The 21999-nt window shown below is 38.7% G+C and overlaps 1 protein-coding gene across 1 annotated transcript in view; it reads right to left on the bottom strand.

Moving 5' to 3' along the window:
* The window catches only part of CEP112 (centrosomal protein 112), a 175211-nt gene that overhangs the window by 56077 nt on the left and 97135 nt on the right, over window positions 1-21999 (bottom strand). Inside the window, exon 21 of the mRNA XM_049812666.1 lies at window positions 8270-8500. Coding sequence (XP_049668623.1) covers window positions 8270-8500 — 231 coding nt within the window. The remainder of the gene's footprint in view (window positions 1-8269; window positions 8501-21999) is intronic.

Raw genomic sequence — 21999 nt, 5'->3', positions numbered from 1 at the left:
TTAGTTTCCCGCAACTACGCCCAAGTTCTTGGGTGGTAAATAACAATTCAGCATTCACCTTATCCACCATCTTCATCATTTTGTGAGTCTTGGTCTTATGAACATACACCAAAGGCTACAACTTGGAAGTTATAGAATTGAGAAAAAGCAGAGAGTGCCCTGGTGTGGCAGAACTAGAAGTGGTGTTTGGACACAGACTTGTGACTGAGAGACAGAGAAGACAAAAAAAACCCCACACGCGAATACTTCTTAGACACCTTAGATTAATACCGGTTGGTTGAAAAAAACCCAAACCCCTCAAAACCCACCCAAACTTCTCAAACAACTAACCAAGTATAATTAACATTACAGGGAATGAACAAAGTGCGCTGAAAGACAGGCCGTATGATAGAGCTCTAGTTTTGATTATATCAGTCCTTGCCCTGTTGAAAGCTATCTTTTTAATTCTGTATTTTGTCATAATTTATCATTTAGCTCAAGTATGCTTATTCTTGTCTGGTTCTCATTTCTTAACAGTATTGCATCAGTCATTTTCATTTTTAACCCTATGGCGTTATTTGTGAACGCAAATAATGTGGTGCTTGATCTCTCCAAATATTAATGAAGATGTTAAAAAGTAAGCCTAATGCTCATGGATGCATATTTTTTTCCACAGTGACATTATACCAACTATTCTTGGTTACCTCTGGAACCAGATTTATAAATACAATTGACGAGCAGAAATCTTCCCTGTTGTTTTCTGGTTTGTTTCTTCGGAGTTGTTTGCCTTTGGTTTTTGTTTTTTGTTTTTTTTTTTTTTAAAGGAGGTAAAAGCACAGTAACTCTCTGTCAATAACTGAGACTATTGCTTTGAAATATCTCCAGTAGGGAGAGCGCCATAAATTCTGTTCAGTCTCATTTTAGTGAAATATCCCTGAGATTATTCTACCATATTTTTCTTCATGTTTGGCTCTGTTGATTGAAGACTCTTCCAAATGGCTCTCCAAAGGGATGATGCAATTCCTGTAACCATGTTCTTGGTCCACTCTCATCTTTCCTTCTTTTTCTGTGGAGGAATAAGGAGAAGCAGTGCAAAAGGGGACACACTAGAAAGGAAATCCATTTTCTCCCCTCATCTGTGAGCAAAATTTTATTGTAAGATTTGCTGTAAGGGTACTATAAAAAGACAGATTAAATAACCTGCACTTCTTGTGGTAACATAGACTAACTTTGCTACGCAAATCTTTTCTCTTTTTGAAGTACATTTCTTTTTTCTTGATCTTCTAGGCTTTTGGCAGATTTTCTCCAACAAAGCCAAAGTACTATGCTCATTTTTATTAATATTAGTTGGTGAATCACTGTGTCAGAAATGTTCAAGAACCAAATGTAAGTAAATGTACACAGGCTCTACATCACAAACCCAACAGAAATATTACTACTCTGGAACAGAGAGATAGTATCATAGACAATAGTTCTTGGATTATAATGAAAAAAATTAAAAGACTTGGGAAACATCCAACTCTTCTTGGTAAGAATTAGAGGCTCCTTAGATTATTCATAGCTAAGGCCTAAGCAAAAGAATCTATGTAATGGTTTCAAACAAACGCTTAAAAATTTTAGTCTAAAAAATGGCACATATACAACAACTGGTGGAGAACTTGAATGCATTCAGCAAGGAGAAAAACATACATCTACATTATAATTAGATACCAGTTTAATGATATCATTATACTCGGGAAGAATACATGTCCACATTTTATGGTTGACATATTTGACCCCATGTAAATAACCAAGGCATCGCTGCAACGAGTGTGAAAATAGTTCATCTGGATGCTCACAGAAATGAAGCTAGCTATAGTATGGCTATTAGTGTTCAAGTTAATCAAGTGAAAGGTGTCACTCAGATCAAAGACTCCATTATGCTAAGAAGTCTAAGCAGGAACCTACAGAATTGCTACAGAGATAGTCCAGTTGCCAGAAGGTCTTAGATACAACGATGGAACCATTTTTGGTAGTTAATGAAATGTAGAGTTGGCAAAGAAATACAGCTAGAGAGACGGTATTCAACAACGTAAGCTAATGCATGCAATGCTTATTCTTTATGAGCAGAAGCAACTTAACTGTGTAGGGGAATCTCAATACTTTCAATAGAGTATCTCTTTAATCTCTGAAAATGTCATATTCTTTCCCTTCATCTTCTATTTCTTTGCCAGTGCTGAACAGTATGACATCCTCTGTATGAGTACTGACAATAGTGCCAGAACAGATATTGTGAATTAAAGATATTCCTACATATGCAGTGTGAAAATACGCCCAATGAGTATGTCCAGCTGGACTGCAACCTAGGGCTGTATTTGCTAGTTAATTAATCCAGCATCACAAAGCTTGACGCTAAAGGAAGGACCAAAATGCTCTCTAGGGCACATTATCAGTCCCTTATTTGCAAACTGTATGCAAGTAGAAGTTGTGAAAAAATGAAGCATCCAATTATAGGACACTGTCTACAGATTTTTGAAAAAGGTCCTGTCACAAAAACATTATATTACAGCATAACTACTATATAGAATAGTTATTCTTAATTAGAGAAGTGGTCACTTACACAATGACCTTAACTTTGAATTCCCCAGGCATTTCAGTTTTATGTGGGCTTCTCACCAGACGTAGGTGGAGAGATTGTAACAGATATATACTAGAAAACATTGTAAATGTCAAATCTTATTTAGAATAACAGAAATCTCAGAGTACAACTAACTGCTACATCATTAAAGTCTAGAAGCACGATTTGCATGACTCTGGCCAGGTTGCATGGCATCTTGGAGCCCCACCTCTCCAGAGTGAACCATTTCATAACTGTACTGAAATCAGAAGAATTGCGGTCCAGAAACTAAAGTGTTTGACTCTCTCTTTTTTTTTTTTTCCTTTTTACTACATCTTCATCCTGTAATCAAATCTCTTGTGCGTTCAGTACAGTCAATACACAAAAATGTAAATTACTTCTCCACAAGAAAAGCAGCACTAAAAAAGAATTAGATGTTCCTGGAACCTGCATAAAGATTTAACAGGATGAGTCAAAATATCTATTTAAGTATAGAAAATAAGTCAACAAAAAGCTAAATGTTGAAAATTATGTAGAGAGGAAAAAAAACCAAACTCTTTTTCTCCCACTCCAATTTAGTCATGTGCGTTGCTCAAAGAGAGCTTTTTTTATGAGGTATTTTCAGCGTTCTAAGGTTGCTTCCTTGGAGCATTGTTAGCATGTCTACTGATCTGCTCGGGTCATGCTTTCTGCATGCTCATTTTCTTTGCCAAGAAAATACCACAGATGAATGTTACAAACAGTTGTGTTAGCCAAGCTTCACATCTGCACGCACTTAGAAATGCAGTTTGTCTCTTGCTTTTAGTAATTTCTGGCAAACCTGAAAATGTTCCTAAGCTTTGTACAGTCCATTACACCTGGCTGATTAGTGTTCATGCCATAAGTACTGCTGATGCAACCTATAACACACCTGTCTCTCTGCTGAAATTAGTCATTAGTGGAGCCTAACTACAGTACTATGTATTCTTTAATATGTTTATTTCTTAAACAGTTTGTTTCATTTCATCATAATGAGGTATGACTTCAAATAAAAAAAATTACCATCACATCAGAAAATGCTATAATCACTATAATGAAATGCAAGCAAATTAAATCTCTACTTTAAAAGTAAATAAAAATCATTACGATTGAATACAAGTGTTCTTCTGAAATGGTATTTAAGATTCCTTAACTAATAGACAAGAAATAAATTGGAGATATTCTCAAGTCATTTTTATGTTAGAGGCAGATAACAGATATTATGAAAGTACTGAAGTCCTAAGAACATGGTAAGTACTGTTTCAAATTCTCCATGCAATCATCTTGAATTTTTGTCTGATTTATGTCCAGCATGGCTTATCTGGCCTTAAGGACATTAAAATTTGTTATCCTTATCTGATAAGGTGGGTTTGTGTTCTGTTAGAACTACCACGTTACATCTTAAAAGGTGAGCAATAAGGTGATTAAGTGTGATCGGGCTGTGGCACCTCATCTAGCAAAAAGCAAGGCTGAGGATGAACCGCTGCGCTGCCCCAGCAAGAACAGCTACCTCTGCGTCGCGTTAGCCCAGCACACGCCGAGCTGCTCCTGGATCACCTCAACTCTGTTTCTATGGACCAGGCTGGTGAGAAGGACCTGGCTCACCGAAATCTTCCAACTGCGGTTCAGGTAGAGCCCTCGTCACCTTCTCCAGAGCTCCCGCAGCTCAGGGGGCAGCTCTCGGCACGGGGAAGTCATAGAGGTGCCCAGCTTGGCCACAGCGGGTTCAACACTACTCGTTATGTGCATATTTAGGTCAGCTATAGCTCGCTTTGTAAGAAAGTGGTGGTTAATTGAAAATAAGACCTGCAACAGGGAAGGTCACTAGAAAATTACAGACTTGTCCCTTTTGTGGTGAGCCGACCCTGGCTGGATGCCAGGTGCCCACCAAAGCTGCTCTATCGCTCCCCTCCTCTGCTGGAGAGGGGAGAGAAAATAGAATGAAAGGCTTGTGGGTCGAGATAAGGACAGGGAGAGATCACTCAGCAATTACTGTCACAGGCAAAACAGACTCAACATGGGGAAATTAGTTTCATTTTTTACCAATCAAACCAGAGTAGGGTAATGAGAAATAAAACCAAATCTTAAAACACCTTCTCCCCACCCCTCCCTTCTTCCCGGGCTTAACTTTACTCCCAGTTCTCTCCACCTCCTTGCCCCCAGCAGCACAGGGGGATGGGGAATGGGGGTTGGGGTCAGTTCGTCACACGTTCTCTCTGCCGCTCCTTCCTCCTCAGGGGGAGGACTCCTCACTCATCTCCTGCTCCAGCGTGGGGTCCCTCCCACGGGAGACAGTCCTCCACGAACTTCTCCAACATGGGTCCTTCCCCTGGGCTGCAGTTCTTCATGAAGTGCTCCAGCGTGGGTCCCTTCCCCGGGCTGCAGTCCTTCAGGCACAGCCTGCTCCAGCGTGGGTCCCCCGCAGGGTCACCAGTCCTGCCAGAAAACCTGCTCCAGCGTGGGCTCCTCTCTCCACAGGGCTGAAGGTCCTGCCAGGAGCCTGCGCCAGGACAGGCTCTCCATGGGGTCACAGCCTTCTTCGGGCATCCCCCTGCCCCAGTGTGGGGTCCTCCCTGGGCTGCAGGTGGAGATCTGCTCCCCCGTGGACCTCCATGTGCTGCAGGGGGACAGCCTGCCTCACCAGGGTCTTCCCCACGGGCTTCAGGGGAATCTCTGCTCCGGCACCTGGAGCATCTCCTCCTCCTCCTTCTGCACTGACCTGGGGGTCTGTGGGGTTGTTGCTCTCACATATTCTCATTTCTCCCTCCAGCTGCAGTTGCTGTTATGCAGGGATTTCCCTCCCCCCCTTCTTAAACCTGTTATCCCAGAGGCGCTGCCACCGTTGTTGTTGGGCTCGGCCTTGGCCAGTGGCGGGTCCCTCTTGGAGCCGGCTGGCATTGGCTCTGTCGGACATGGGGGAAGCTTCTAGCAGCTTCTCACAGCAGCCACCCCTGTAATGCCCCTGCTACCTAAACCTTGCCACGCAAACCCAATACACCTTTATTATTATTTCCACAACAACAGATGCCATGTTTATTTTTCCTATAGTGCAGGTTATACAGTGTCTTTTGGAACCTGTTAAATATTTTCCCGCTCATCATTCCCTAGTGACTGGGAGATGCAATAACTGTCAAAAGATACTTGCTTTTAGAATCACAGGTTCAAAAACATTACCGTACTACGTTTATCGAGAAACTTTCTGGCATTGTATGCTGTAATCACTAACAAAAATGAATCAAATTAAAGATAATGCATTGTTTATTGTAATATTTTAAGTTGAGATTTTTAAGCAACAGAAAATTAAAGACCTCAGTAAATTGTGTGTCCCTAAATATTAAAAAAGCTGTCTCCAAATACCATCAAATATTTAAATGTCCAGTGCGCTTGCAATGAAAACTGTTTCTCTCTCTGCCCCCCACTCTCCTCCTTCCCATCCCCACTGCAGCAGGGTTATGGGGAGAGCAATACCATAGGAATCCTATATCTCCTGCTGCCCATTTTTACTTCAATTTTTCACTTGACAGCCATTTCTTTTGTATTTCATCATGTTCATGTGAACAATAGTCCACAATTACACAAAGCAATCCACACAGAAATCAGTATTACTCACAAAACAGACTACAGAGGAATGAGATCCTTCACTTGGGAATGGACTGGCCTTCAGAAAATCTCAACAGTCAGATGTTTCAAGCCTAAACAGTGAAATTCAGCTTCCCCTCAGATTTTTAAGCAATTTTATAGAATTGGCAGGAAAAAGTAAATTTAGAGGACATTTTTTTCTCCCATATTGTCCTAAATTTCAAGATAACAAGAATTGCTAGGAAAATAAAAAGACTTTAAAAACAAGTTTCAAGACTCATGCTGCAATTAAGATGCCTTTTTTTTCCCCTCCCCTTGGATAAAATCTCCTTCATCGAAGTTCTGTGGACCTTAATAGGATCAAGATTTGAACTAAGTTAGCTGAAACTGTAACTTTCCAGTTTTAAATGGAGTTTGCCCTCTAAGCTACTTTGACTTTTGGACTTTGTGGCCCATTTCCACAGCTCTACATTTAGAAGACAGAAACGAAGCAGAATGGTAAATGGAGATTTGAAGGTAATGCAAGGTATTTTCACATCTCTGTGAAAGACTTCCCAACAGAGATACTTTCTATTTCCCCCCTCCTATCTTTTACTCAACATGTGCTCTTCTGATTAGAGGTAAAAAATAGGGAAGTAGGTTAAATAACAAAAATTTCAATAGCAGCTAATATAGCTTAAAATTAGCAATTTTTTTTTTTTTTGAAAAATAGAAAAAATCCAACAAATTAAAAAAATAGTATTTCTGACAGAAATGACAATTCAAGACTATTAAAGATATTGCCCTATGAAGGATTATTTGTAACTTTAATTTGAGGATGTAAAGAAGTTAACTTTTCTTTTGCTATACTACACATGTAAAAAAAGATCAAAGAAAGAAAAGAATTGAGATTCAAATTCCATTTTTAAGCAAAAATGACAATGTCTTCCTGAGTTAAAATTAATCCTTTAATGATGAATTTCAAAGGTTTAAATACTTTCTGTGACCTTGGCTTTAAATAATTATGCCAAGCGGAGCTTTCCTTACATTCAGAAAAGATTCTGAATTGTTGATCACAGCCATTTTAATGGCTTCAGGCTGGCTGATTTCCAACATAATCCTCCGAATGCTGTTTAAAATTACAGACCAAGAACCTGACGCAGGTAAATGAAATGTCACTTTCACAAAGGCTGTTCAAACAGTCTATGCAGATTGTTAATTTGTGCCACTGTACATCACTTTGCAATAAAAAGTATGATTTATTACATTAATGCATGTAAAAGATACTTCAACAACTATCTGCTTACATATACACAGCATCAACCATAAATGTTAAGTAGGGTATTTTAGTTTAGCTTTTGAAATACAACTCGCGTGTTTTAGCTCATATCATCCCTAATGTGGTGAAATACTTGAATTCCAGACACCGGTACAAGGGGATGCTCAGCAAGCACTGATGTGCAGTCAGTGACCCCACTGAACAGAATGGGGAGGGAAGCCTTGATGTATCTGAAACATTAATTTCTATTTTCAAGCCTTTCACGGAGTCCTTGCTCACCCGATGCACACAGGCAAAAGTAGACCAGCCGTTGTTAGCAACTAGACCCAATTTCCTTGCAGTTTTAGCCTGAACTTTTTTCTCCTTGAGAACTTTCCCTCTTTTTAAGGGAGAAAAAGCTTGGTTAGACGGAACTGCCCTTTCTACTCTACCTATTCCAGCAAAGAAGTGAGTAGGCTAGTCCTTGGCTGGCTTTGCCTTTGAAATCTTCTCGATTTTTAAAGCCCTGACAGCTCCTGAGCACCGCACAGACATCCCCGCTCCGCACTGCCCAGGGCTGGAAGCGGCTGTCCCGGCACCGCTCTCCGGGAAAACAGCTACAGCAGCAACCACTGCCGCTGCGTGTTCAGAGAGAAGTCTTTCATTACAGAACCACAAAACTTTCCATACTCGTGCCGTGATTGTGGCATCCGATGTCAGATCTACAGCATACGTCTGTTTTTTCAACTCAAGTGACCTCTAAACATTTTACCTCAGTGAAACTTTGTCTCTCTGATTTTTTGGGGCGATTGCTCCCCTTTTGCCATGCCACAAGAAGCAGCCCTATGCAAACCTCTTACCTTGTCCAAGGCCTTCTCTGTTTCTGCCACATGTATCTTTTTGAGGTCTAATGTCATTTTTTCAGCCTCCACTTTCAGCTTATTCACTGCTGTCTCATGGTCTCGAGCTGCCCTCTGCTTCTCCTCTTCCCACTGATGGCTCAGCTCCAGCAGCTGCTGCTTCCGCTGAGCGTTTACCTGAATAAGCTCTTCCCTCAGCACGTGGATTTGGTTCTCCATATCACAGATAACCTGAAATAAAGAACAAACAAAGTAAAAAACCCCCCCAAAACCAAAACCAAAACCAAAACCCACCACACGACAAAAACACACAAATCAAAACCCACTTGATTTTCTCAGACAGGCTGTTAGCTGGCGTAGGTAGCAGACTCAAAAGATTCTCTGTCCCTTTTCTTGGCCTCTTTTATTGCTTGTCCCCTTCTCTTCCTATGTGCAGATGAATACAGCTCCCCCCTGCCCACAGCACGGATGGAGCAAGATTTACCTTTTTGGAGGGGATGCCCCCTTAGGTGAAGAAATACAGTTTGTGGCATGTAATCACTATGTGCAATGTCCATGCCTTCTCTTTTTTTTTTCCTGAAGAAATGACCTGCTGCCTTCTAATGATCTATCAGTGTATCGCCAATCATTTATCAATCACTGCTACAGATTATAGACTGTATTTCGTCATAACGTGCTAACGTGCACCAGGAATATATCAAAGAACGTCCTCCTTCGGGTGAGGGAACCAGAGCATGCTGAGAGAGGACGACACGGGCCGACGCCGAGAACCCTTAAGACTCTGCAAACACAGTATAGATAAGACACACGACCTTCAAAATGCAAGACGCAGACTTCAGAATCCACAACTCTCTTTTATGTGATCACAGATTATCCTTCAGTCCTCAGGAGCAAAATATGTTGTGCGAGGCAGCAGTGGCATCAGAAGTGAGGGACTATGGAGCGGCAGCAGAACAGCAGGGAGTCGGCTCACCGCCTGCCTTCCGCGGGGGAACTTGAAAGGGTAAGGACTGAAAGTTATATGTGGTAAAGCTGTGTTACTCCTCAAGTGTACAGAATACAGAGTAGTAAGAGTATACGTTTATTACTTTAGATTCACACTTGCATATAAGTCTTATATAGTTACTTTTCTAACTGCATTTCTTCTGTGGCTTCTTAGATGAAATATAGGAGCATCGTACCTGGGACGTAACCCGTTGTGCTTACAGCTAACTGTAGTGCGTGATGTCGCAAGCACATGTAAGTTTTCATTCATAAATATAATTCTGAAAATTAGCATTTGCACTAAAAAACCTCACACAGTAGTTCCTCCTTTTTCCTCCCTGCTTCACAAGAAACTTTGTGGTTCTGTGGAATTCTTTCATAGAGGATGTGATAATATTGAGATGAGAAACTGATGTTCTACCAAACAGATGTAGGTGACTCAGCTCAGGCTTATTAAAGGTTTCACAAGAAAATCTGATGAAAATTACTGTATATTTAATGATCCCATTGCCCTGGAACACAGTTGCTCATTCTAGAGCTCTGAACTGATCTCTCTCTCCAACTACTATTTCTCTTCTTTAGACATTTTTAATATACTGTCTATTCAGCTAAACCACCTATTTGCAGTCTCTGAGCACCACAGTACTACAAATCGTTGAAAAAGAAACATTCATTTCTGACCAAAGTGGGGGAATGAATGACTATCAGATATATTGCCTTGTACATTAATACCCCAAGACAGATTGTTATAAACACTGTGATCTGAGAGAGAAAAATCAAGGCTTGAAAGTTTGCCTATTTTTTTCAAACTGTTTGAACTGTATGGTGTAATAAAAGACATGTTGTCTCCCCTCAAACCTTCAGCTGTGTCCTTCAACTATCACAGCTGTAACACGTATTAAATAATATTAACCATCTCAGAAACTTATCACAGGACTGACTTTTACTTCCATGCTTTCTTAATTAATCCTTGGCATTATTTCCTACTATGTTAAAGGTAAAATTTTGTGTGTGTATGTGTAGAGATGGAATGAGCACATCATTTTTATACAGAAGTACAGCACAGGCCACATACTTCATCTATATCAGAATTATCTCAAACATGTGTTTCATATAGCGTAATCTGCACTAGATCCTTTCCTTCCGTTCCTGACCTTTTCCTCTACACGTTTAGTTTTTTATTAAATCTGTATACAGACTAAAAATGTAAAGTACATTTTAGTATATAATTATAATCTACAATATATTTTTATAATTCTTTCAGAAAATAATTTCACCTCAAGATCATAAAAAAATGATAGCCTAACTGGCTTTTACTTAACCAAAGAAATGCTAGGCCAATTAAGATAACAGCTACAATTTCTATAGGATGACACGGTCTGATTTCTAAACTGACGTATGTAGCATTTGGGTTTTTTAATAGCTGTTCCAGTGCAAGTCCTGCTTGGAATAATAACAATTATCTTGTAATCTGCGAGATCTCTTTTTGAGAGCACATTCCCCCTCCACCACCACTTTCCATTCCCCCACCCCTCCTTTTTTAAAACAAAAAACTTTCTACTTTCTTAAACTTTCGGTCCTCCCCCGTATAACTGAAACTAAGACATTACATTGCTCAGAAGTTTCCTAAAAAGTTTGATAAAATATTTAGGATAAGAAGCCATGGATAACTTCTTATAATAGAGGGAAAATTCATTCATAAATCATATTACAAGCCAAAATAGAGACTGCATGAATTCCTGACTCAACTGTTACGCCTTTCTGCTTTACTTCATTCTATATTCAATAATTCTTATACAAAGCCATTAGAAAAATCAAATAGCACAATATAGTGTTTTCTACAGCCGCATGGAAAAAGTAACAGCTCCAAGCCTTCAGATTCAAAACTGGGGAGCCAAAAGACAGTGGGCTGAATGTTATAGGTAAAGTAACAGTAATTAATATGCAAAGGAGCATTAATGTTGGACCTAGTAGATGGCAAAAGCAGATTTGGTTCTATTAGGAAAGAAGAAAGAATCTGAAGACAGGGTGATGGCAGCGAAACTAATATGATTAAAGGAGTCCTTTTGGAGCAACTTCACTGCTAGTAAGATGATGTTAAGAAACATCTAATCTCCCCAAAGTGACTGGAAAAAGCTTATATTGGGGATCACAGACACAGTTCTTGTCAATTACTTTAAAATAAGTCTAGTTCTCACAGCCAGATTATTTTTTCCCACAAACAAAGTCACTGGCAGAAGCAGCTTACAACCGAACAACTTGCTGCATAAGACAACTTTGTGTGACATAGATATCTTCAAACTGCTAAAGGAAATGAATCCCAAAGTCTCCATCACTAAGATTCTGCTATTCCACATGCCAGGTTTAATAAACTATTATTACACTTAAATGTAGGCAAATTAGTACTACTAGAAAAAAACCAAACAAACCAAGGTGACATAATTCTCAGTTGTGAAAAATCCATTAAATATATAATTTAAGAGCAACTGTCTTTTCTTAATGATTCTGTGGAAAAACAAAAGATGCAATTACAAAATCTCACTTCTCATGCTTGAGATCTGAAGGTATGATGCTTGCTTGGTTTCTTTGTAAAATTGAATCCTCTTTCTCAGTATTGGTTCTTAAATTCTTTTCCTGGCTGCTCAAATCTGTTTGTGAACCATGCCTACCAAACTGTTTGCATGGTCCAAACAGTAACATGAGTACAAGAGCTGCTGTGAGAAATACACATCTTAAACACCCCACCACAGCAAATTATTCTCGTGCTAAGCATAAGGCTTAAACATAAGAAATAAAGACTTCACAGTATATAACAGGTCCAAAGTTTATTGCTATTTGCTGCCTTTTATGGATCAAAATGTTATAGTCTCTATTTCAGTATGCGTATAAGAAAGTATAGGTATGAGTAAAAGAAAGATCTGTATCTTTTTTGCAAAGCATGCAGAAGTTCATTTTGATTCCACAGGATGGCCATGCCATAGCGGCGTTCCCCAAAAAAGAAAGTATTTTGTAAAATGACTATTAATCCACATACAGAAAAACAAAACCAAGGAAAACACTAGCTTACAGAGTATCCCAAATGGAACAAAAATACAAATACGTAAGCTGTGTGACAGGGTAGAGATTTCACATTAATTTATATGGCATACTTGTATGTCTGTGTATGCATGTATGACAATCCCATAGCTGAAGAAACTGCTAGCCGAGATGGTGATTTCTATTTCTGTTTCAAAGGAGTAACTTAGAATTCTAACTAAGAATATCTGTGCTGGAATAGTGTCATAAAAAGGGTGGGTCATAAGCCCACAGCAATTTGCCTGTAGGGAAAAAATAGACTTGAAAGAAAAAAAGAAGGTTGCTCACTCACTTTGGCCTATTTAAAATGCCAATAAATGTACTGCATGTTATTTGGAAGGAAAACATGTGCTCTTAATTTTAAAAAGTAAATTGCATAAGAAAATATAAAGTTGGCAAAAAGTTTAAATTAAAATTTGTTGCTGATGTCTGAAACTCTGCTACAATTACGTGCAACAGCGATGAGAAATGGACTGAATGACTACAGTCTAATTAAAAAAAAAATAAATATATATACACATTCCCTTTATTTTTCAGGAGCTCCTACTTCAACCCCATGAAGCATTTACTTGGATCAGTTTCTAAGGAAGAGGCTGGAGCATGACTGCATCTTTTATACTCACAGTGATGGAATACATGGACTTTACTGTCTCCTTCCCAATGTATTACACACCAAACCACATCCACCCCATCACCATATTCAGCTTCAAATCATGTTGAGGGCATTTTAAAGTCACAAAAACAAGGCAATGCAGAGTTAAGGTCAAATCCACTCTTAACTTACTGAGGCTCAGATCGAGAGTCATTTAGGTGTTGCTTCAGCCGTTTTTACAGTAAGTGACTAACATCTCCCAACAGATGAAGCTGCAATAACTCTTCATTGCTCTTCAGTGCTGAAAGTACTCAGGTGGCTGAAATAGTGCATCACTTTTAAAGACCACAGCTTGTCTCAAGTGGATCATGACAAGTCTTCAAATTGAGTTTCAAAAGTTTTCTGCACTGGGCTACCTTGGCTTCAGTTGGAGAAGACCGCATAAGTCTCAATTTGCTGTGTTTAATTTTGCTTGCATGTGACATTTAAACAAAACAAAACAAAAAACAACCCAAGAACCTCTGAGCAGTTCCACGGATTTAGCTCAGATATGAACTGCTTAGTTAGATGATCACAATGATCCTTTCTAGGATAATAACCTAAAATACTAGCCTGTAAGCAACAGCCCTATTTGAACCACCGATATGCAGCTTCTGCCTCCATATGCCAATACTTCCTCAGTATTTTCTCAACTGGAAGAACATTAAAATTAGTGCATGCATTTGAGCAGCGCACGATGTGAAGCCATCAGCTGAACCCCTCTGAAAGGGAGATTTGTTTCTTTGTGTCTTGTTACGCTGGCGCAATGTGACAGAGATGGATGAGGTATACATAACATTTGTTATCGGGTGGTGGATTATTTTTGAAAGGAGATCAGTCCAGTCAAAGGAAAGGAAGTCTGTAGTAAAAACAAATCTCACTTTGATGATGAAGAATTAAAAGGAAAATAAGGAACAAAGTAGAAACACCCAGTGATTCAGTGGTGACAATGAGTCCCTTTTCACCCATGATGAGTGCAACATCTCGGAAGAGGTGGATGAAGTATCCCATCCCAGTCACAGAGCAACTGGTGACGTTTACTGTAAAATACCTTAGAAGGGATCATCTGTTGGAAGTGGGAATCTGAACTACTTTAGCTTTGTTATTAATAAACAATGGTTTATAAAGTGCTGAGAAACAGATAATACAAGTTTCTCTACCATCACAAAAATAAGCAATGCATCTAACATAAAAGAATGCTAAAAAAGTAAACAATTATTATTTGTTTGCAGCTCTAAGCTTAGAAAAAAGTGTAGCTGTAAGAACTTCAAAGATGCGTAATGTTGATTTGTGTTTAAAACAAAACTGGTTTATATTAACAAGTCTTACTACTACAGTTTCAGCAAGTTACAACAATTGGTCTTACACTTGATCTCATTCCGGTTTTAGGGAACTACCCCCATGATTTCTGCTCTTAAGACACAAAAGAGTTAGGCAATCAAGCGCAGTACCAAGGCACAGTCCTAATAGCTCGCTGATCTTTCTGTCCACAAAGCATCCTGTTGAGTCGGACTCACTGGTTCCAGCATACCTGCTTTTCTCCATGCCAGATGAATTTCAACTGTCCAGTTCAGCCAGCTGGCAGCTGTATTTGTGGCTCCTTTGTAACAGGACAACGATACAAAGGGTACACAGCAGTGCTGAAAGAGGAATCTTTTTGTTTAAGCTACAATCTAACCCTGAAGAGATATCAAATCTAAACCGATACCTTAAAAGAATTCTGAATTAGCAAGAGTCATTAAAATCTAGTAACTCAAGTTTTTAATGTCTTCTAAATAAAGCTTTGTAATTAACACAACTATGTCCATTTTAACCAACTATATTGAAAACATTTTCTATACCATAGCAACTTCAATTAAAAGACATTAAGAATTGATTATCCAATTTTTCTTGTGACTGGTCAAATCAGCAATTTGTCAATATTATGAATCCTTAAAAAGATAGATTCGATTTTTAAAGAAAACTACTTCCTCAAATGTCACACACATTATCACATGGGTAATGATGTGGCAGAGCGCAAATTAGCAGGGATAAGTAATCAATAGCTATTTAGCTTTCACAGCACAATCTATTACAGTGTCAAGTTTAAATGCCTTTTGGGTAAGAACACATAGGCCCATAAATATGGTAATTAAGGGAGCAGATAAATGAAATGGTGTGAAATGAAGTGAAAATGAACAAGAGTTCAATGACCAACAGGTTGGTCTCACCTCCTAAGAGCGCTGATCAAATCTTCCAAAAAGCATGGGGCTGGGCAAGCTCTTCCAGAGGAAATGAGGGAAGTGCAGGAGCTCTGCTAGCACCACCATAATTACAAGGAGTCCTGATCAGTGGTCTAGTACTTCCTGGAAACTCTAAAATATCAGCAAAGCTAAAACTTCAATACTCAAAGAGATGCATTTTATTATATGCTTATATAGTATTTTGTGCATGCCTATATGTTCTCATTCTTGAGGGGAAAAAAATTCTGTCCATAACATTGGTGCTATTGCACAACTTCTTAACTAGAAGACATCTTTATCCTAACTAGAAGACATCTTTATCCTATATATGACTACATTGCAGTGATGGGGTGAAGTTATTAACGCATTCATTGATCAAATGTTCACAGTTTATAAATTAGGCTGTATAATATCAAGTTGAGGTATTCTCTTGTAGGAAAACTGTTACACAAACCAACGTTGCACTCACTAACTTGCATAGCGTACAAAGGGTGGCAGTTCTCTAGACTCAGATGAATGTTCAGTGTCAAAAAAACTTATGCAAAAGCAGTGCAGATGGCAACCATAGTACTAACATTAAATGTTAGCTGTTCAGCAGTGTAAAATCTGAACCCCCATATTACAAGGCTTACGCAAAGGTGTATCAACTCCATCTCAACACTATCCCAGTTTTTCTCACGTTTGCAAATGTACCTCTGACATCTCTCTTGAAAATATCCACTAAGACTTGTAAAGTGAGGTGTTGAGCTGCTAACTTACATATTTATTCTATTAATTTTAACAGCATTAAGCTGCTTTTAAGTGTCAAACCTCCTTTGTAAGATTCTTTACTTGGACTGTTTCAGCACTGTGTATGCTCTGAAAAATGCCTCTAACATTTATGAATCTGATAAAAGTATATTCCTACTAACCCTGCTTATTTTGTATCTACTAGCGTGTTAGTTAGGGGTGGGGGCAGGTTTAACACCACCCTACCTGTACAGTGCTACTGGAGGCTAAACATCACTCTCTTCTTCATATTCAAACCATCACCAACTTCATTTTTTCCCCTGCACTTAACATAGTCCCCCAAAAAGTCCAGCACCCTTTAAATTTTCTTAGTAAGGCACTTCCTGCATATTGTTTACTACTGTTCTACAGCTTAAGCATTTTCCTGAAACACCATGGAAGTGTTGACTCATGAAGAACAATAAAGAGAAGTTACCTTCTGCTAAGCTCCATTTTCAATAAAATGAATTAAAAGAGTCTATCCATGTCATTCCTATAAAGAAACATGCTTAGGCATTATTTCCATACATAATCTAACCCCCAAACTGTTCACTAACTTTGCCATGTACTTCTGAAGGCTGAAAAGAAATATGGAAGACTCGGGAATCAAAATGCCAGCAGGAGAAGTTACACTGAAAATATTAGCACCATTCTTGTTTCTACACCTCTGAGTACATGCGAGAAAGGAGTAGCAAATTCTCAAAATCTGTGTGTGACAGGATATCAAGAAAAACACAAGTTTTGATCTTTCTTTCCAAAAGGAGTACACTGAAATAGATCTGGACTTTTAAAGAAGCCAGCTAGCTGCCTAAATCCCAGTTAATGTAAATGGCACTTAAGCTACAAACTGTGCTTTAAAAAAAAAGACGGGAGGGGGGAAGCAGGAGGAGGGAAAGAAAAAAAATCAGACATCCATTTGAACAGCTCCGCAAAGAGCTTAAAATTAACAGAGCTTATTTTGATTTCTTAATTTACATAAATCCATTTGATTCTAATTTAGTTAACAGTGGCTAGAAAGCAGAACTTCATGTAGGTTGGTTATTGTCACTGCCTTCCTAATAAAATGATTTTTAGTCAAATGAAGAACGTCAAGCCTACACGTGTAACTAAACAATACAGTGCACTGGTGAGTGAAAGGATTACTTACCAAGTTGAAATTGAGATAAATGTAAATAAATTCCATTTAACAGTTCTAAGACCTGGAAAACACTTGGCCCTCTTGCCTGGAAGACAGATCCAGAACAGTTTCTTATTACCTGATTTACTGTATTTGCTTTGAAATAGATTAGTGAGTCAAAACCTAAAACATCCAGCCTTCTTTCTCTTCTCTTTTCTTTTCTATCTGATGAAATAAGTGTTTACATTTGTATTTCTCTTTGTACAAACAAAATGATTTAAATAAGACTACTAAGAAAGCTACCCGGAAAGGACTAGTTGGAGGACCCGTTTCCTTGTGTCTTTCTTCTAAGAAATTTAACGGAGACACTCAGCTGGGCACCTAGTAATCTACATAACTGTACTAATGTAACTTCAATATGATAGAGATAAAAAAAAAAATCAGCCATAAATACCTGCTTAATGCAGTGATCCCCTAAAATGACTTGTGAGTGCAGAATATAGATAAAATAGAGAGTGGCTAAAAAAATAAATAAAAATCTGTATCTAATACCAGGTTTGCTGCACCATACAAACTGTAACAACCCATCCCTAAACGATGACTGATGAAAATTACACCAAACACGTATGTTTAGTCTTCCCTGTTTTCCTTTTTGGAAAAATATAAAGCTTTCTTTTCTGTATTTCAGGATTTGAAAGGAAAATATTCCTTTTGGATGAATGTTAAAGATACATTCAGTATCAAATAACATTGGAGCAAAGCTTGTTCTGACAGTGAAGAAAAGCTACTGATATTTAAGGAAGGATAGGACTTTTCTGCAATGGAGTACAGAAATGGAGGCTAAAGATCTCTGCAGCGGACTGGGAAGAACTACCCATCAATCTGAGAGTATTTCTGTGTCCTTTGCATTTAAATTTTCCAAGTATTAAATTTAAAAGCATTAGCATTTCCTGAACAACATGTAATTCTGATTTAAATGCAGACATGATGTATTACAGATTTAAGGATTACTACAGACATTCATCTCTATGAGGCAGCAAAATTAAATGTATTCTAATTCCTAATTTGTTCCCAGAAGAGGTACAGGCTGTATTGTCTATGGGAAATGTCTTTGCCCTGTCAACTAATGAAAAGACTTCATTGTAAGTAAGAAAGCTGAAACACAACCCCCACCCCACCCCCCCACCCCCAAAAAAAGAAAAGAAAACCACCACCAGAAAAGTATCACACGCTTCTTCTTTGGATGCAATTGTTTAAATTACTGCTTGAAACGCATACATCTTTTGAATATTCCAGAAGTTTTACCCCACACATCCTGCAAAGGTTTTATGGTGACTGTAATGGAAACAGCATCAGCTGTGAAACTTGACAGGACAAACATAAGACAAGATGCAGATACGAAGCCTAAGTAATAAGCTGTTCATGCATAAGATATCTCCCATCTTCAAGTTCTGAAGTTAATACTTGTAGAAATGCAAACTTTGGATGCTAACTCCCATTCAGGTCATCTGCCATGACTATCCATTTCCTCAAAAGGCCACTGAGGGCCTTGAGGAAGACTCGAAGTTCATGCTACTGTCCAAGCTTTGCCCTGACCGTTAATCAAGGTGAAAAAGATAAATTTTTCAAAACGCTAGCATAATCATAGGAAGCCAACTGAGAAACCTAACACTGTTATCCTCTGAGCCAATGACTAAAGAGGACTTAAATGCACTAGCCTGTGTGTAGTGTTCTGCTCTACTAAAGAACCTAATACACCAGGAAACTCTCTCATTACTAATGTCATGCTGCTATATTGAAGATGACAGTCTTTAACCAAGCATGAAGTCCTCATTCTTGGTGTCATGAATGGCAATATGTGTGGGCAGAAATCCTGAACCCACTAGCTTCAGAAATAAAACCTGTCTCACAGGTTAAGATTTTGAAGAAATAACCAGCTTCTAACTTTGAAAAAAACCCTCATTTCTGCAAGGCAGTAACAATAGTTGCAGTATTTCTGTTAATCAATGAGCTGTGGTAAATTCTTATCTGTACATTAGGTGCTTACACAAATAAGATGCAGAATTAGACGTGCATGTGTAGCTCTTGACTTTCTCCTTTTTGAAATGAACTCCTAATTGGAAGATGCATATTCTAGTTGACTATCTTTAGTGTCAATCCTTAGATCAAACATATAAATTTGTCACCTCAGTCTGAGGATGAAACTCCTAGAGAAGGAGGTGATAAATTTGTCACCTCAATCTGAGGATGAAACTCCTAGAGAAGGAGGTCTTTAGTCCAACCTAGGTGTTAGGTTGGAGTCAAAGGCATCAGCTGATGGTACCTGTTCTGTACATTGTGCACACACATACAGCTGACGCCATTTCTAGTCTCCCTCTCTGCACCTTCATCCTCAAGTGCTGGTTGCGCTATACCCATCATCTCGACAGTGGCTCCTCTGAGTTCAGAGACCTTTTGGAAGCACCACGCTCCACAGCTACCAGTTCAGAAAGACAAGATCAATCATAGGAGGATCTGTACAAAATAAATGAAAACTGTGTGCATAACATTTCTCTTCTTGGAATCGAGAGTATTTTTGGCTCAGTATCTTCCTCTGGCACCTTTACATTGATCTCTATCCTTTTCATCCTCCTCAGTTTGTCCTTGAATTCAGTTGATGCCACTTCATTTTCTGAATGACAAATAGGCCACTGCATCCTGGGGCAGGAATTTCTTCAGATTTATTTATACAATTGTTTTTAATATACTGTACTTAGAATAAATAATGTATAGTTTAAATGTAAAATCTAAATACATACTGAACATGCAAATTCTATGAAATACCAGTAAAATAAAATAACTCATAAAATATATGCATTTATACAGGTCAGTGTTTATATTTACTATCCGCCCCCCCACCCCAGCCCCCGCAAAAACGAAACCAACCTCAAAATTGCATTAAGCGATCAGGAGCCATGTATCACTCCTAAACCGAATACTCTGGCAGGGAACAACCGTTGTAGGAAGGGCTTGAAGGAGAAACTGTTGACTGGAGGCAGAGCACCTAATGGAGCAGTCTCCTTTCTGCACCGCAATGAAGCACAGTCTTTTAAGAGGACATCATTTGCAGACTTTTGAAATCTACTGCTTTTACTTTTCTGGAAAGCATCACTGTTTCGAAGGACACAATCTTATTGTGTAAAAGTAAGAAATCGTGACTACGTACCACATTTCTGCTAACACGAAGCACAAAGGTCAGGCAACTCTTAGAAAGATTATTTCTTGAAAAACCATGAGGTGGTATTCTTGACAAATGGCATCTGATGCATTTGTCGAGACAGAGATTTCAGTTTTCTTCATACGCATGCCTAATTACCACATTAATGTAGGCTACTGCTATAAAGGAATAGCAAGGCTGTCTCTGCTAAACCTCCTTGAAACTCATGCACAGAAAAACAAACATTGCCTTCCATATAAATGACTACATTAGAAGCCATTACTGATTAATGCTGCATATTTTCTCTCAGCCTCTGATGCAAAAGATGCCAAAGAAACGTTATCACAAGTGTTTGTTTGCACAGCTTTAGAAATGATAGTAATCTACTAAGTATCCGACACAATACTCAGGTACAGCAGGTAAGAATTAATTGGTACCTTCCCCCCCACCCCAGAATTTCAGATGCTGAAACTGCTTCTCCCTTTATTGAACCAGCTCGGCCTAGACTAGCTTGTCCCGCAGTGACATGTATATTGAATACAAATCAGACAGCATAGCTTTAAATCTGTGTTGCAGCTCTCATTTCCAATTCGAGAACTGTACTATAATCATAAGCTTCTGGTGGATGAAAGGAAATCAGCTCTCTGAATATTAGCTAATGCCACATTTGCAAGTCCTGAAGAGATCTGTGCTGTTTAAAAAAAAAAATAGATCATTTCTCGTGAACCTATATATATGAATCGCTTTGTACTGCTCGACTGATAGAAGCGATGCCTGTGCTGGGATTAAACCCTTTTCATCATAAAACCTCATCTGGTTCGGAGTCCAAGTCCATCAAACCTTTTCCCTTTAAAGTCCCGCCTTTGATTCTACATCAATTTATTCAAACCGCAGCTGGGTGGCTGAAAACGAAAGGACAGCATCATTTAAACCAACCATGTTCCTAACTTGAAAGAAGGGCTATAATTAAAAAAATGGGCATAAAAGAATGGAAATGGGATAATATTTTTTAATGGTAGTTCAAAGGCCGACAGATGTCAGAGCCTTTGAAGATGTCAGTACACTGAGCAAGAAGTTGCCATTAAATAGTTTGCCTGAGAGGTGAAGCAGCTTTTTAATGACTGAAAAAGCCCTTGCAGACACATCCTTGTGTTTTTAATTTGTCAGAGTTTCTGCAGTATTTTCTGATTAATGACATATGATTATAACTGCATAGCATACATATTTTTATACTTTGTTAAATGAATACTTTATTCCACATTCCTTCAGTGCCAGATAAGAACAGGAAAGCTTTACTACAGAGTCCAAAACTATTCAGATTGCTCAAATATTTATGGTAATTTGAGGGGATTGGCCAGATACAGAGCTACTATGTGTTGCTACCTTTTGTTCTTTAATGGTGCTATTACTACTGCCATCACAATGTGCATGCATTAAGTGAGCATGTGACCCAGTAATGTATTGTAGCCTTCTTGTGCCCTAAACAATCAGAGCTTTCATAATTCACTGATGAACAAAGTCATCAAATCAAAATAACATTTAGAAAAATTCCTCAATTGATCCTGAACAATACAAACAATGGCTGCCAGCGTATTGTAAGTGGAAAACAACTTTTCTTGGAAAAAACCCTATTGCTAGGAAACACGTTCAGAAGAAAAACACCAATATTTATAAATGCAGATAAAGTCCCCATCTTGGGCTGAGAAGACACTCCTGCAATATTCTTCATCTCCCTGT

This window comes from Accipiter gentilis, chromosome 10 (genome assembly GCF_929443795.1).
Source record: "Accipiter gentilis chromosome 10, bAccGen1.1, whole genome shotgun sequence".
Lineage (NCBI taxonomy): Eukaryota > Metazoa > Chordata > Aves > Accipitriformes > Accipitridae > Astur > Astur gentilis.
Note: the sequence above shows the minus strand (reverse complement) of the source record. Positions and strands in the feature narration are given on the sequence as shown.